This window comes from Salvia miltiorrhiza, chromosome 8, assembly GCF_028751815.1.
Source record: "Salvia miltiorrhiza cultivar Shanhuang (shh) chromosome 8, IMPLAD_Smil_shh, whole genome shotgun sequence".
Lineage (NCBI taxonomy): Eukaryota > Viridiplantae > Streptophyta > Magnoliopsida > Lamiales > Lamiaceae > Salvia > Salvia miltiorrhiza.
In genome coordinates this window covers 53,771,110-53,784,255 of record NC_080394.1, presented here as the reverse complement: position 1 = coordinate 53,784,255, position 13,146 = coordinate 53,771,110, and the positions used below count along the sequence as shown (strand labels likewise).

The 13,146-nt window shown below is 30.8% G+C and overlaps 2 protein-coding genes across 5 annotated transcripts; both read right to left on the bottom strand.

The window, feature by feature from the left end:
• Positions 1–5,310: 5,310 nt before the first annotated feature.
• Positions 5,311–8,124, bottom strand: LOC130999136 (LIM domain-containing protein PLIM2b-like). The gene is made up of 5 exons (XM_057924636.1): positions 7,829–8,124; positions 7,013–7,112; positions 6,876–6,901; positions 6,692–6,781; positions 5,311–5,906 (listed from the first exon to the last, which is right to left on the bottom strand). Exons 1-5 carry the CDS (start codon positions 7,964–7,966, stop codon positions 5,571–5,573), a joined length of 690 nt encoding a protein of 229 aa, XP_057780619.1. The 5' UTR covers positions 7,967–8,124; the 3' UTR covers positions 5,311–5,570.
• A 2,932-nt stretch (positions 8,125–11,056) lies between these two features.
• Positions 11,057–13,037, bottom strand: LOC130999135 (salt tolerance receptor-like cytoplasmic kinase 1). 4 transcript variants are annotated; one of them, XM_057924635.1, is made up of 3 exons: positions 12,222–13,036; positions 12,015–12,079; positions 11,057–11,713 (listed from the first exon to the last, which is right to left on the bottom strand). In XM_057924635.1, exons 1-2 carry the CDS (start codon positions 12,628–12,630, stop codon positions 12,021–12,023), a joined length of 468 nt encoding a protein of 155 aa, XP_057780618.1. In that variant the 5' UTR covers positions 12,631–13,036; the 3' UTR covers positions 11,057–11,713; positions 12,015–12,020. The 4 variants fall into 4 exon arrangements, with proteins under 4 accessions (XP_057780618.1, XP_057780615.1, XP_057780616.1 ...); XM_057924632.1 differs by lacking the exon at positions 12,015–12,079 and having other exon boundaries at positions 11,057–11,716; positions 12,222–13,037; XM_057924633.1 differs by lacking the exon at positions 12,015–12,079 and having other exon boundaries at positions 12,222–13,037.
• Between the last annotated feature and the right edge of the window lie 109 nt (positions 13,038–13,146).

Sequence of the window (13,146 nt, the reverse complement as noted above, 5' to 3'; positions counted from 1 at the left end):
TTTTGTGTGTTATTTAAACAATTTATTAATATTTACTTTGTAATGTCAAAATTTTCTTCAGATGAATAATCAATTATTGAAAAAATTGATATTTCATTATTTAAATTAGGTAATAAGCGGATATCACTATATGAGTATGGGAAGAGGACAAGCAATAAAATTATTTTTAATATGATATGAGATTAGTACGAGTCGATAAATTCTAAACATACTTCTTAAATTGTATAATTTCCTAATTTATGAAATTGAATGATACAAGTTTAAAGAAATATTTAGTTAATAGTGTGTTTAGTAGAGAAATGTACCGACCACTTTTGAATTGTAGGGTTATTAATTGTAGAGAAAGGTATCAGACACTTTTATTATTTATACTAGGCATTATTAATATTTACTTTGTAATCTTTTGGTTTTCAATAAGACATATAATAAATTATTGTAACAATTATATTTGACTTTTTAGATATTTATAAACTTAAACGAGTTTGAGAATAATTAACGGATATTACTATAAGTGTTTTGACAAAAACTGGTAGTAAATTTTTTTTAATTGGGTTTGCGACATGACTGGTATATAAATTCTAAAAAGATTTCGTATAATGTATAATTTCTACATTTATTATAAATTAATTTTTAATCTTTTATAATTTATGATATTTATTATAAATGTATACTTTGTAATGTCTAGAAACAGACATATATTGATTGTCAATTGTATAGTTTTTATTATTCATACTCTTTATTGTTAAGACACACATATAGATGTTCAGGAATCCAAATTTATTTTTTGCGAAAGACTTCACTAATTGTGATTCTAAATAATTATGTATTTATTAATCTTTTATTATTTATTGTTAATGTTTATTTTGAAATGTTATGAGTTTTTGTTAAGATAGATAATTAATTATCATAACAATTTATATTTGATTATTTGGATATTTAATAAATTTAAACATATTCGGGTAATTAGCGGATATTATTATTATGAATTTAGAATGAGAATGAGTAGTAAAATTATTTTTAATTAAGTTTAAAACGAATATGAGTATATAAACGAAGTTCATAATCTGTAGATTGTATAATTATCAAATTTATATTTAAAATTATTACTCTCTCCGTCCCACCTATCTTGAGACTGTTTCCATTTTGGACGCCCCACTTATCTTGAGATTTTTTTTATTTGGTAAAAATTTTATCTTTTATTCACTTTTTTATATTGAAGAAAATAATAAAATTTATATATAATAATTAATTTCCGTCGAAATTCGACGGGCTAGAAACTAGTATTCTATTAAAATAGAATGCCCAAATAAAAAATTAACGCGACATGTGAAATATGAGACGAGAGGAGTTTCGATTGAACAATCAACATGACACGGGAGAAAAAGACTAAATTGGATTATTTAGGCGAGAAGAATGCAATATATCATATGTTAATTAAATAAAATACTAACATGGAGAAAAGTGATTTTTTTTTTTTTTTTTGAGAATGGAGAAAAGTGATTGTTATCTTAAAAAAAAGTGACATTTTTTTTTATAATTATTTGTTGGATTTAGGGTTTAGCTTGATAAATTTTAGCCAAATTTTAAAACGTTCGGGCTTGAGAGAGGAATAATTCTAAAGTCTATTTTCCGTATAAGAGTGAAAATATCTTAGAACATGCGAAAAATATTGTTGTCAATTTGTATGAAAGTGAGATTGTGTGAACAGAGTGGATTCTCCAGTAAATCCAAAATTCCAAATACGTGTTGTTAGAAAATAGAAAGTATATTCCATGCAGCCAGAATTGTTCCATTTTTTCTTTTTCGAAAATAAAAAATCATTTACTTATTTGGAAGTTACAAGCTAAAGCATTTGACCAATTCAAACAACGGGCGTTCGAATATTATTATGTTTAAATTTAATTTATTTGTTATTGAATCGATGCTCAAATATTTGTTTTTATGCGTAAGTTTAATTGAGCTTTTTAAATTTATATTTATATTCGAAATATTAATTATTTTTTTATATTAAATATAGTTAATTAGAGAATTCGTATAAGTCTACTACTAATTATAGTATACATTTTTCAAGCTAAATCAATGAACAAGTTGGTTCGCGAGCTCATGAGCCTCATATTATCCAACTCAGCAAGCTTACTTTATTTATTAAGCTCCATTTATTTGGATGGAGAATAACAGAAAATATATATTTTCGTCAATTTTTCACTATTTTTATATGTTTACTATGATAATTTTTTTTGAACAGAGTGAAATATTTTTTTCGACCAGCTCATTTTCTCTCAAATGTTGAAAAATATTATCTTTGGGTATGGGGTGAGAATATTTTTCAACATTTTTTTTATGTTTTCCATCATTAATTTTTCAATAAAAATTATGCAACCAAAATAAATGCAACCTAAATTTCACTAAACGAGATTGAATATATGAATAACTTGTAAGTGACTTGATTTGCTTATGGTCTTAATTCAACTAAAAATAAATTCAATGTTTTTTATTGGGTAAATATCACTTTAAACCTTAAACTATTTTCGCACTATCAATTATATCTTGAACTATCGAAAATAATTTTTTAAACTTTGAACTATCAATTTTGTATCAATTGTACCATTCGTTCATTTTTTTAGCTTCAAAAATTTGTCGTGGCTCACCGAATACCACAATGTATTTAGAATCTTGACCTATATTATATAAAACGACGTGATTCTATGCATTACTCATTAAAAATTAAAAGAATGAAAAATGGATAAAGGGTACAATTGATACAAAATTGATAGTTCAAGTTTTAAAAAAAAATTCAATAGTTCATGATATAATTGATAGTGCGAAAATAATTTGGGGTTTAAAGTGATATTTACCCTTTTTTATTTCAATACAAATGATTCATGGATAGAGAGGGAAAGAGAGATTAATAGTCTAACCAATGAAAAATAGAGAAGAAAAAACAACAACCGAAAACAATGGCCGTTTTTTGCTGTTAGGGTTGCAACTAACATGCACACGAGATGGTTCTTCACCTAACCTACACTCGTATATTATTTAATTCACTTTTAATGCATTTTTCAACCTTAATAGTTAATTAAGACTGCACGAACATGTAACAATGTGGAATAATTCACTTGATTCTTGCTCATTTGTTTTTGTTTATTTTTTAGGGGTTTTTTTTTTGTAAATTATTCTTTTGCATTATCTTTAAACTAAGAAGGAAACAACGGTTCGAATAAATGATCGAGAACTATGCATTGTAAGAAATTGAGCAAGACCATGAACGACCTTATTTGTCGATTTATACATATAAAAGAGTACAATAACAAATTAACGTATATTTCTGCATGCAATTTATACATATGAAATACATTAACGAGCATATTTTTACGCGCAGTATTCACAACCTCACATATGTCACCAATTAACTCGGCTTCGTCCTTTGTATCTACCATCACTCTCAGCCACGAGAAGAGAGAAATTAATTTGTATATAAATTGCCTATTGCTCTGAGACTAAATTAATTATTGCAATAAAACGAAATGATTTTATGGTATTTATGATATGAATCAATGAATGTTATTAATTCATAGATGTTATATATATTTTCAAATAGTTTTTAAAAATGAAGATTGAAGTGAAAGTATAAAAGTATTCTGGAATGAGACATAAGATTAAATAACTTGAAGCGACAATCTAGACCGATACTTTAAACTTGGTTTAGTTAGCTATTGAACAAATTTTGGTTAAACAAAATCCTTTTGTTCCATGCAAATTATTTTGATGTATAACACATTAATATTTGTTTTTTTAGGCTAAAGATGAGTTTATTCATTCAAGTTGGATTATACAATATTAAGAAGTCAAGACAGGAAGTCTGATCTCCTCTCAAATAAATTTAGTAAAATTTGCTAGCTCATAAGTCATAAGTCATAAGTTGCTTTGTTAGTTTCCCCTTGTACATGATAAAAATCAAACACCACATACTTCCTTATATGTTCAAAAACTTCCCCAAAATCATCACTATTATGTCTATATATGGTGAATAAATCAATATTAGGATTCAAAAGCTTCCCATATAGCACCCAATATTTGTTATATTGGGGATATCTTATTATTGATGTCTATATATTGTGATTCATGAAGATATATGTCTATATATTGTGAATAAATATATATTCGTGTGTATTCTCCGAGAATATTCAAACGATTTTTTAGCAGTGGAGTATCATTTTTATTCGTAATTAAAAAAAAATGCAGGAGTGGGCCTATATACAAAAGGCCCAATATAATTATTCGGGCTTCCAGAATAGTAGTACAAAGTTATCAACGTCGGGCTCATCGGACCATATAATCAATTAAATATTTAAAATTATATTAAATCCAACCCTGCAAAATTACAACAAAAGTCGAAAATAATCAGAATGCTCCTCCAAATTATTTTTCCCAATCCCAAAAGCCATTGACAATCATTTTTTATTTGTATGTTATAATTAAATTTGAAGGTTATGGGGTAAAATGATCCACTATAAGTGGTATGTATTCCATTTTGGATTGTCTCACTGTAAGTGGCCTATTTTCATAAATGGCAAAGTTTAACTCTTACAAAAAGTATGGACACTACCACTTTTAACATATTTACACATTTTTCTTAATTCTCGTGCCGAAAAGTTTTGAGCCACTTATAGTGGGATGGAGGAAATAGTAAATACTATTATTTTTTCTTAAACACTCTATCCGCCTCATTACAAATGTCTCATTATTTCTGAGCACGGTGATTAAGAAATACTATATAATTAGCAAATAAAGTGAGTTGGTAGAAAGAGAAAAATATATTGAAATTTATAAAAGTAAATATAGAGATAGAATAAGTAGTAGTAGTTAATTAATTTTTTAATTATTTGCTAAAAATGGAATGTGACATTTATAATGGAACATCTCATTAAGGAAAATAGGACATTTGTAATAGAAAGAATGGAGTAATGGATTATAATGAAAAAATGCGAGTTATGTATAGAATTGCCCTTAAATATATGTAGTTCAAATCATTTATCACCAAAAAGCTATACCCCTTAAGTATAGTGTTAATAGCTATAAATATATAGTGTTTTTTTAGAAGAGCTATAAATATAAGTTAAAGATATGTAGTGTTTTTTCGTTGGGTTTTCCTTAATAAGGCTCGACCTTCGTTTGCGTCTATGCTTTCGTGGATTTTGGTTTTTGTTTTGTTCTTTTAATAAATTTCTACTTCAGCAACAGCAAACAACATATATATACTTGCCACTCAATTATTTTGAAAAAAGGTTATACAAAGAGTACTATAATTCCTTATGAATAAGGCATACACAATTTATATTCATTCCTGCAAAAACTTGGAAAAATCCCCACACAAAAAATGTGTGTTAATTCGAATTACAACAAAACAAACAACATAATTATAACTTGAAAACCTAAACCAAAAATGTCGAAAAACAATGCCAAGCAACTCGGAAAATCAAAATCTTGCTGTATAAATTACTCAACCAAAAATTAATTAATAGAAGGGAGAGATCACCTCTCTCTCTCTCTCTCTGTTTCTCTCTCTAGGACTAGTCTTCCGCCTTGGCCTCAGACTCCGGCTCATCCGGATCCGCCTTGGCCTCCCCATCCTCTTCACCCGCCGCCTCCCCTTCCTCGGCGGCGGCGGCGGCGGCATCGGCGGCAGCAGTGGCGGCGGCAGCGGCGTCGGCGTCGTTCTCGGCGGTGCTCTTCCTCGCAGCCTCGATAACATGCTGGTAGTTGCCTTTCTCCATGAAAAGCTGCTGGAAGTGGTGCTTGCAGTAGAGGATTCCGTCGAGAGCAGCGTAGGAAGAGTGCGTCAGCGCGCAGCCGCCATGGGCGCATTTGAAGCATGATTTGTGGAACGACTCTCCCTCCATCGCCACCTGCACTTCATTTCCACAATCTAATTATGAAGCAGAAGAAAACCCTAGCAATATATTATGTGTCTCCAAATTTTAATAGTTTTATAAAATATTTTGAAATTTTTTCTTTATTACAAAATTCTCTAACTTTCAGTGTTTCTCTGAAAAATATATCTTGTTGTACATATAAAATTTAGCGACGAAATGTAGGTGGAATATTTTTTCCTTTTAACGTCTCACTCAATAAAACGACATCGTTGTGCCTAAGAAATTGGCTAGATAACTCATTATTTGGTCATTGAATTTTAAACAATGGAATATTTTTTGGAAGAAACTATTCTCTCTGACCTAACTAATTACTTCGTCAATATTATTTTTTGGGCCGTCCCATCTAAGTTGATCGATTTATGGAATAAATTAGGAAAGATCTTTATGACTTTTTCAATTTATTCACTCTATTCCCTTTATTACCAAATATACTTAACTACTAGACACTAACTTCCTAAATTTAATGTCGAAATGAAATTGATCAACTTATGTGGGATGAATGTAGTATAAATTAAGGAGTTTTTAATTAAAAAGTAAAATTTGAAGATATTTTTTTGAAAAATATCAAAAATTGGAGGTTTTGAATGAAAATAACAATTATGCACATTTAGAGGATTTAAAAAAAAAAAAAAAACTTATAACTTGGGCACAAAATATAATTAATTAAAAAAAATATTTTTCATTTCGAGTATATGCCGCGAAAATGAATTATATATATAAATTAAATTATTTGAAATAGGGAAATGAAATGGTGGGACCTTCTCAAGTGGATACACAGTTTTGCCGCATGCAGGGCATTTATCTTGGGTCCCACAGAACACAGAAGAGAGTTTGCTTGGTGCCCTTGTCTGCATCAATTCAAATATTACTATAATTTCTCTGATTAATTATTTATTAGAAATTCATCTTTTATTCCAAAATCAAACATTTTGAGGTACTTACCAGATCCTTGTTCTGATCATGTTTTCCTGTGTACACATTCATTAGAGACAACAAAATAAAATGATCAAATCCATATATAAATAGAATTTTAAGAAAGGAATTAATGCAGTAAATATATATAGATCTTGAATGATCACCAGTTTGAAAATTCTTGCTAAAATTTCCAGACTCCTTAAAGAGCTGTTCAAAATGAGTCTTGCAGTAGAGAACTCCATCCATGGAAGAGTAGTTGCTCATCTGCCATACAAGATTAATTAATTGTGTAAAATCATTTACAAAATTTAACATAACATAACAATTAAATACACCATATATAATGTTATATTTCGTGAGAATGGGAATTAATATAAATAAGTCAATAAAATCTCCGAATAAGCGTCATGAAATGCATGGATAACCATTTAAACCTGAATTCGAATCTTAGAATGGTGAAATTTTCATCAATTAACTGAATTACGGCTATTCGTGCATTATAAGCATCTTAGTTGTTATTCTCATTTATCATGAAAAATAACATTATCGTTGAATCTCAACCCTAAAAAAAGATCATATAGATCCCCTAGCTTGTCGTAATACTATAATTCCCCTTATTTATGCATAATGTTGAACACAAAATTGCATTTATGAATTCAAATGTGTATAATATGCATCAACTTCAAATACGCATATACAATCTATATATGCATATTCATGCATTACAAGCATCTTATTAATTTCTCACGAAAAAAATTGCATTCTTGCTGAATTCCAACCCTGAAAAAAGATCATATAGATTCCCTAGCTCGAAGCACTGTAAATCCCATTATTTATGCATAATGTTGAACACAAAACTGCATTTATGAATTCAATTGTGTATAATATGCATTAACTCCAAATATGCATATTTGTGTTAAACATTATACACAAACCCTATATATATATATACACACACAAATATGGCCTCTCTCTCTCACCACAAGAGTGCCTTTGCAGTGGCTGCATTTGAAGCATGATTTATGATAAGTTTGTCCATCAGCAGACAACAAATCAACGAAATAAACAGTCTTGTCGCAAGCCCTGCATTTATCAAGAGTTCCTGTGAATGATGCCATTTTCTCTCTTCTTTGAATTGAAGCCTTCAAATGAACAAAAAAATCTAATCCAAAAAGGAAATCGAATTATTTGTCTGACTTATAAATATGGATAATTCGTGTCTTGTGTCAGCACAAATTTGCCACACTTTTTTCATGCTGTCAAGATTTAATCCTATTATTGAAGTGACACGTGATTGGATATCCCACTTTTGAAAATAATGGAGGATTATCAATGCTGTGATAAAAAACACATTCATGGAAAATCCGACTAAATTGGAGAGAAAATAGGCTTCATGTTTTTTTGACTTGTTCCATTATTACAAACATGCATGTGAATTAAGGGTCCACATTTTTTTAATTTTTTTAAAAAAATTTGATCGTGGTAGTTATGTTAGTTACAAACAAATAGAGTTAATTAAGATTAGTTTTCCTGCTCTTTTGTGTGCAAATGGGACTCTTATTTTTCTTTGAAAATGAATGAGGAAAAGTTGTGGTTGATTAAATTTAGATCTTTAGATATATGTATATATATATCTCATTTATATTCAAAAGATTTATTTTACTTCAATTCAAGATATTTAAACTAGCTAGATTAATAATATATATAGCTACAAGGTAAATTTGATATAGAATGTAATCCAATTTTGACATCAAATTCATCTTTTATGATATATAGATGATATTTATAGAATCAAAATGTTGAGATGCTAAAAGCCTAAAATCAACTATCTACGAAATATAACTACATTAACTAAATTTGATATAGATTTTAATCCAATTTTGACATCAATTTCATTTTTTATGATAGATGATAATTACAGATTATATAAAGTGTAGTTAATAGGAGGAATATTTGCTAATAATGTGGAGATCATGTCAATGATGCCTAGCTCAAGTGGCAAAATCGAGATACCAAAAAATACTCATTTGTGAAAGGTTTGGATTCAATCTTGTCTGCGTGTGGTGTAGTTTTCTCACTTTTGTGTAGGTAGTGTTCCCACCTTTGTGTGGGCAGTGGAGCATGCGTGCGATTATTTTTTCACCTTTGTGTGGTGTAGAGGTCCCTCCTGTGTGCAAGTTACTTATTTGATTATATTTAAATAACTCTTGTAATTATAATTCAAAAATAAAATGTGGGGATGATAGATAAATAAATAAACGATTTTTTTTTATTAATATAGAGTTTATTAATACGTAACAATCATATTGAATATCATCAACAAATTGACGCATGTCAGTTTAACTAAAGTAATTGAAACGCGGATACAAATAGTTCTCGTTTTGTAATCTATATTACTATATAAAAGAGGAGTTTTTTCCTCCATTCTTTCCCTCAATTTTTTCTCTCTCTTCTTCCACCAAATTTTTCAATATTTTCTCTTCTTTTTTATAATTTTAATTATTTTCTAAACATCACAAAATTTTATTTATGAAAAAAAAATATTCAATATGCATCTTAAATTTAATTTTGTGACAAGTTTTTTAATATGGTAAAAAAAATCATCAAAAATGAATTTAAAATGAATAAGTTATGAAAATATTAAGATATTTTATTTTCTCTCTCTTCGCTAAAATTTTATAATTTTTTTTTATTTATGTTAGCCCATGAGAATATTTATTCATTTAATATGTCGTGTAAATGTTAATTTTCATTATCAAAAAATTTTGAAATTATTTAATAACTATGATTATCATTACACATTATACAAAGTTAAAATTTGTAATTGACGAGGTTTATCTTTAATTTATTTTTAAAATATATTTTTTATTTAATTATAATTTATCTAATATTTATATATTTTTATTTCAAATGTGTGGTTGATTTCGATGTTCGTCGTGCATCGCATGAATGGTCATACTAGTCTATAGAAAAGAGGAGTTTTTTCCCCCATTTTTTTTTCTTTATTTTCTCTCTCTTTTTCCATCAATTTTTTTTCTACTTTCATCTCCATTTTTTATATAATTTAAATATTTTTTAAATATCATCAAACTTGATTTATGAAGAAATATTTAATATGCATCTTAGATATAAGTTAGTGACAAAATGTTTGATATGGTATAAAAATCGTTAAAAATGATTTCAAAACGAATAAGTTGTAAAAGCTTTAAAATATTTTATTTTCTCTCTTTCTTTGTTAAAATTTTACAACTTTATATTTATATTTGTGCATAAAATATTTTTTTTATTTATTATAACGTGTAATTCTCTATAATAAAAATATTTATTTATTTTATATAGAGTTGAACATTTTTATTTTTAAATTCAGAATTTTATTGAGTTTTTTATGTGAATTATTTCATTTTACTTTTAACATTTATTTATATTTAAATTTTATTTAGAGTGGATTTTTAAAATGGCCACTTTCATATTGTAAAGATAAAAAATGTCCACTAAAATAAAAAACTTAAAAAATGTCCACTGTTACCAAAATACCCTTCACATTAAAAATTAAAAAAATGTCCACTTTACATCACCCCTTTAAAAAATCCCGCAATTCACAACCAGTGTGAATTCACAACCAAAATTTTTTGGTTGTGAATTCACACTGGTTGTGAATTGAGAATTCACAACCAGTCGAATTCACAACCAGAATTTTTTGTTTGTGAATTCACAACTAGTCGAATTCACAGCCAAAATTTAATTCACAACCAGTCGAATTCACAACCAAAATTTAATTCACAACTAGAATTTTTTGGTTGTGAATGCACAACCAAAATTTAATTCACAACCAGATTTATGTTGGTTGTGAATTCAATTCACAACTAGAATTTATTTTGGTTGTGAATTCAAATAGTTGTGAATTTGAGTTTTTAAAGTTTGGATTCACAACTAAAACTAGAATTTATTTTGGTTGTGAATTCATAGATCTCGTTGTGAATTCAAGAATATTAAATTGTAAATTCATCGAGTTGGTTGTGAATTCAAGAATATTAAGTTGTGAATTCATAGATCTGAGCGTGAATTCAAGAATATTATGTTGTGAATTCATAAATTTGGTTGTGAATTCAAGAACAATAAGTTATGAATTCATCGAACTGATTGTGAATTCATAGATCTAATTGTGAATTTATAACATTAAGTTGTGAATTCATAAATATAGCTGTGAATTCAAGAAACGGCATTAAAAACATTAAAAAAAAAAACTGAAACCATACACAATTTGCAAAAGAGACTCAACATATACATATACACATGTCGGGAAGTAGAGGTTGGTGGGGCACTGCAGTTCAAAAGAGACTCAATCTCAAGCAATGATGAAAAATTGATACACTAGTGATTGCAAAATAGTCATACGTTTAATTAGCAGAGCAAGCTTCTATTGATTGGAAAGCTGCATCTTCATGAACTGCACATCCATCTCCAAATCAAACCTCTTCTTCTTCTGATTCTCCAACTCTATCCTCAGATTCACAATCTCCTGCATCAGCTGTTCCTCCCTCGTCGCCTCCACCACTTCCCCACCTCCAAGGAATGCAATAATCTGCCCCACCCTCTGTCTTTGATCATCCACACTATCCTTCAAAACCAGCATTCTCCGCAAGACTGCCGTTGCACCACCGCCGCCGCCGCCACCTCCTCCGCCTCCTGCATCATCATAGCTCTCATCCTCCTCTTGAATTACAACTTGTTTGGCAGCCGCATCATCAGCTGGGAAAACAGGTTCCAAGCCTTCCTCGTTAAAGTTCCACCCACTAATCCTCTTGTGCTTCCAGAGTTGGCCAAAGCCAGAGTTAGCCTCATCATCGTCCTCATCTTCACTGCTTCTGCTAATGGATCGGTGAAAGAGTAACACACAAGCTTTTCTTCTTTTTCAAAGTAAAAATAAAAATTGAATGCAAGCAACTATGACTTGGGAGAGGAGAATAAATCATCAAGACAATGCTAACTCTCAACTCTTAAGTCACAAGCCAAATCAATTTTGGATCTTCCATGTTTCTAGTATCAGAAAAGTAAGCTCCTAGCCACTCAACAAGCCACAAATTTGTTTATGTAATGATGTTCCTCCTCTTTCACTATCAACTCGAACCGAACCCAAGTTCCATCTAAGAGTTTCACAGTTATTACCTTTCCCTACGGGAACCTATTCCAGATGCTCATAAAATCAGAATTCAGAGCCCAAACTGAACAAACTGAAAGACAAGAAACAACAGCAAAACATAATCAATCAGAATTCAGAGCCCATGTGACAACAAGCCATTTTTCAACACAATCCAAGAAATTTGCAGTTTCTAACACATCTAATCCAAAACAAAAGAGGTGAAATTTTCTTACCATGAAGTAGCCAAAACAAGTTTCCATTAGGCATGAATTCATGAACCAACAATTTCTCATCCCTAGCGAAATAGTAAGCCTTCAATCCGATCAAATTAGGGTGGCGTAGGCGGCCCAACACCTCCATTTGCTGCTCAAACTCCTTCTTCCCGTTCACATTCAAATCATGTGGCCCCACCCACAAGCAATCCGCCTCTCCCCCAAATTCACCATCTCCAGCCCCCGCCACCGTTACCTCATCCGCGCCGTCCGTCGCTACCGCCGCCTCGTCCTCTCCGAGCACCACCTCCCCCTCGTCCCGCCACTCCTCAACCTCACGTCTTCTCCGCCGCTTCAAACCCTCGCAATCACCGTCTCCGACGCCGCCGCCCCTCTCTCCCACGGCGTCGACGTCTGAATTGTCTTTCATGCTCAACCTCTGAATTGTGCAATTCCCCCATTCGAATTTGATTTCAGAGAGAGAAAGGCTTCGCCAGCAATTCCTCACCTCTGAATTGTGCCACCGCCGTGCCTCCACTTCAAGCTCAACCCTAGTTCTGCGTAGAAGATGACCGGAAAATTGAAAATCGGCAACAAGGACGCCGAATCGCTGGCGGCGAAGGGGGAAAACCCCGCGGAACTCGAAGCGCCACCGCACTCATCCTCCTCTGGTTCGAAGGAATTGGTGGCGGGCGGAGGCTAAAGTCGCGGCGGGGGGTGAAGCAGGAGATGGCGGAGGCGACGAGGCCGGGGCAGCGGCGCTTCGCCGGCGATCTGAGCTCGAAGAAAGAGAGAGAGAGAGAGAGAGGGGGGAGGGTGAGTGAAACCGTGAAAGAGGGAGATGAGATGAAATGGCCTATTTTAGGCTGAGGGGCATTTTCGTCATTTCAACCATAAAGTGGACAAAATTTATTATTTTTATCTTAGTGGACATTTTTTATCTTTA

Bases quoted from the DNA above. Each gene is read 5' to 3' on its own strand.
- LOC130999136 (XM_057924636.1), bottom strand. From the start codon at position 7,966: ATGGCATCATTCACAGGAACTCTTGATAAATGCAGGGCTTGCGACAAG. The intron at 6,902-7,012 runs GTGATCATTCAA...ATGTGTACACAG, and splicing joins TAGCAAGAATTTTCAAACTG to GAAAACATGATCAGAACAAG. The intron at 5,907-6,691 runs GTCCCACCATTT...AATGAAGTGCAG, and splicing joins CTGTGTATCCACTTGAGAAG to GTGGCGATGGAGGGAGAGTC.
- LOC130999135 (XM_057924632.1), bottom strand. From the start codon at position 12,630: ATGAAAGACAATTCAGACGTCGACGCCGTGGGAGAGAGGGGCGGCGGC. The intron at 11,717-12,221 runs GTAAGAAAATTT...CCGATCCATTAG, and splicing joins CTTGTTTTGGCTACTTCATG to CAGAAGCAGTGAAGATGAGG.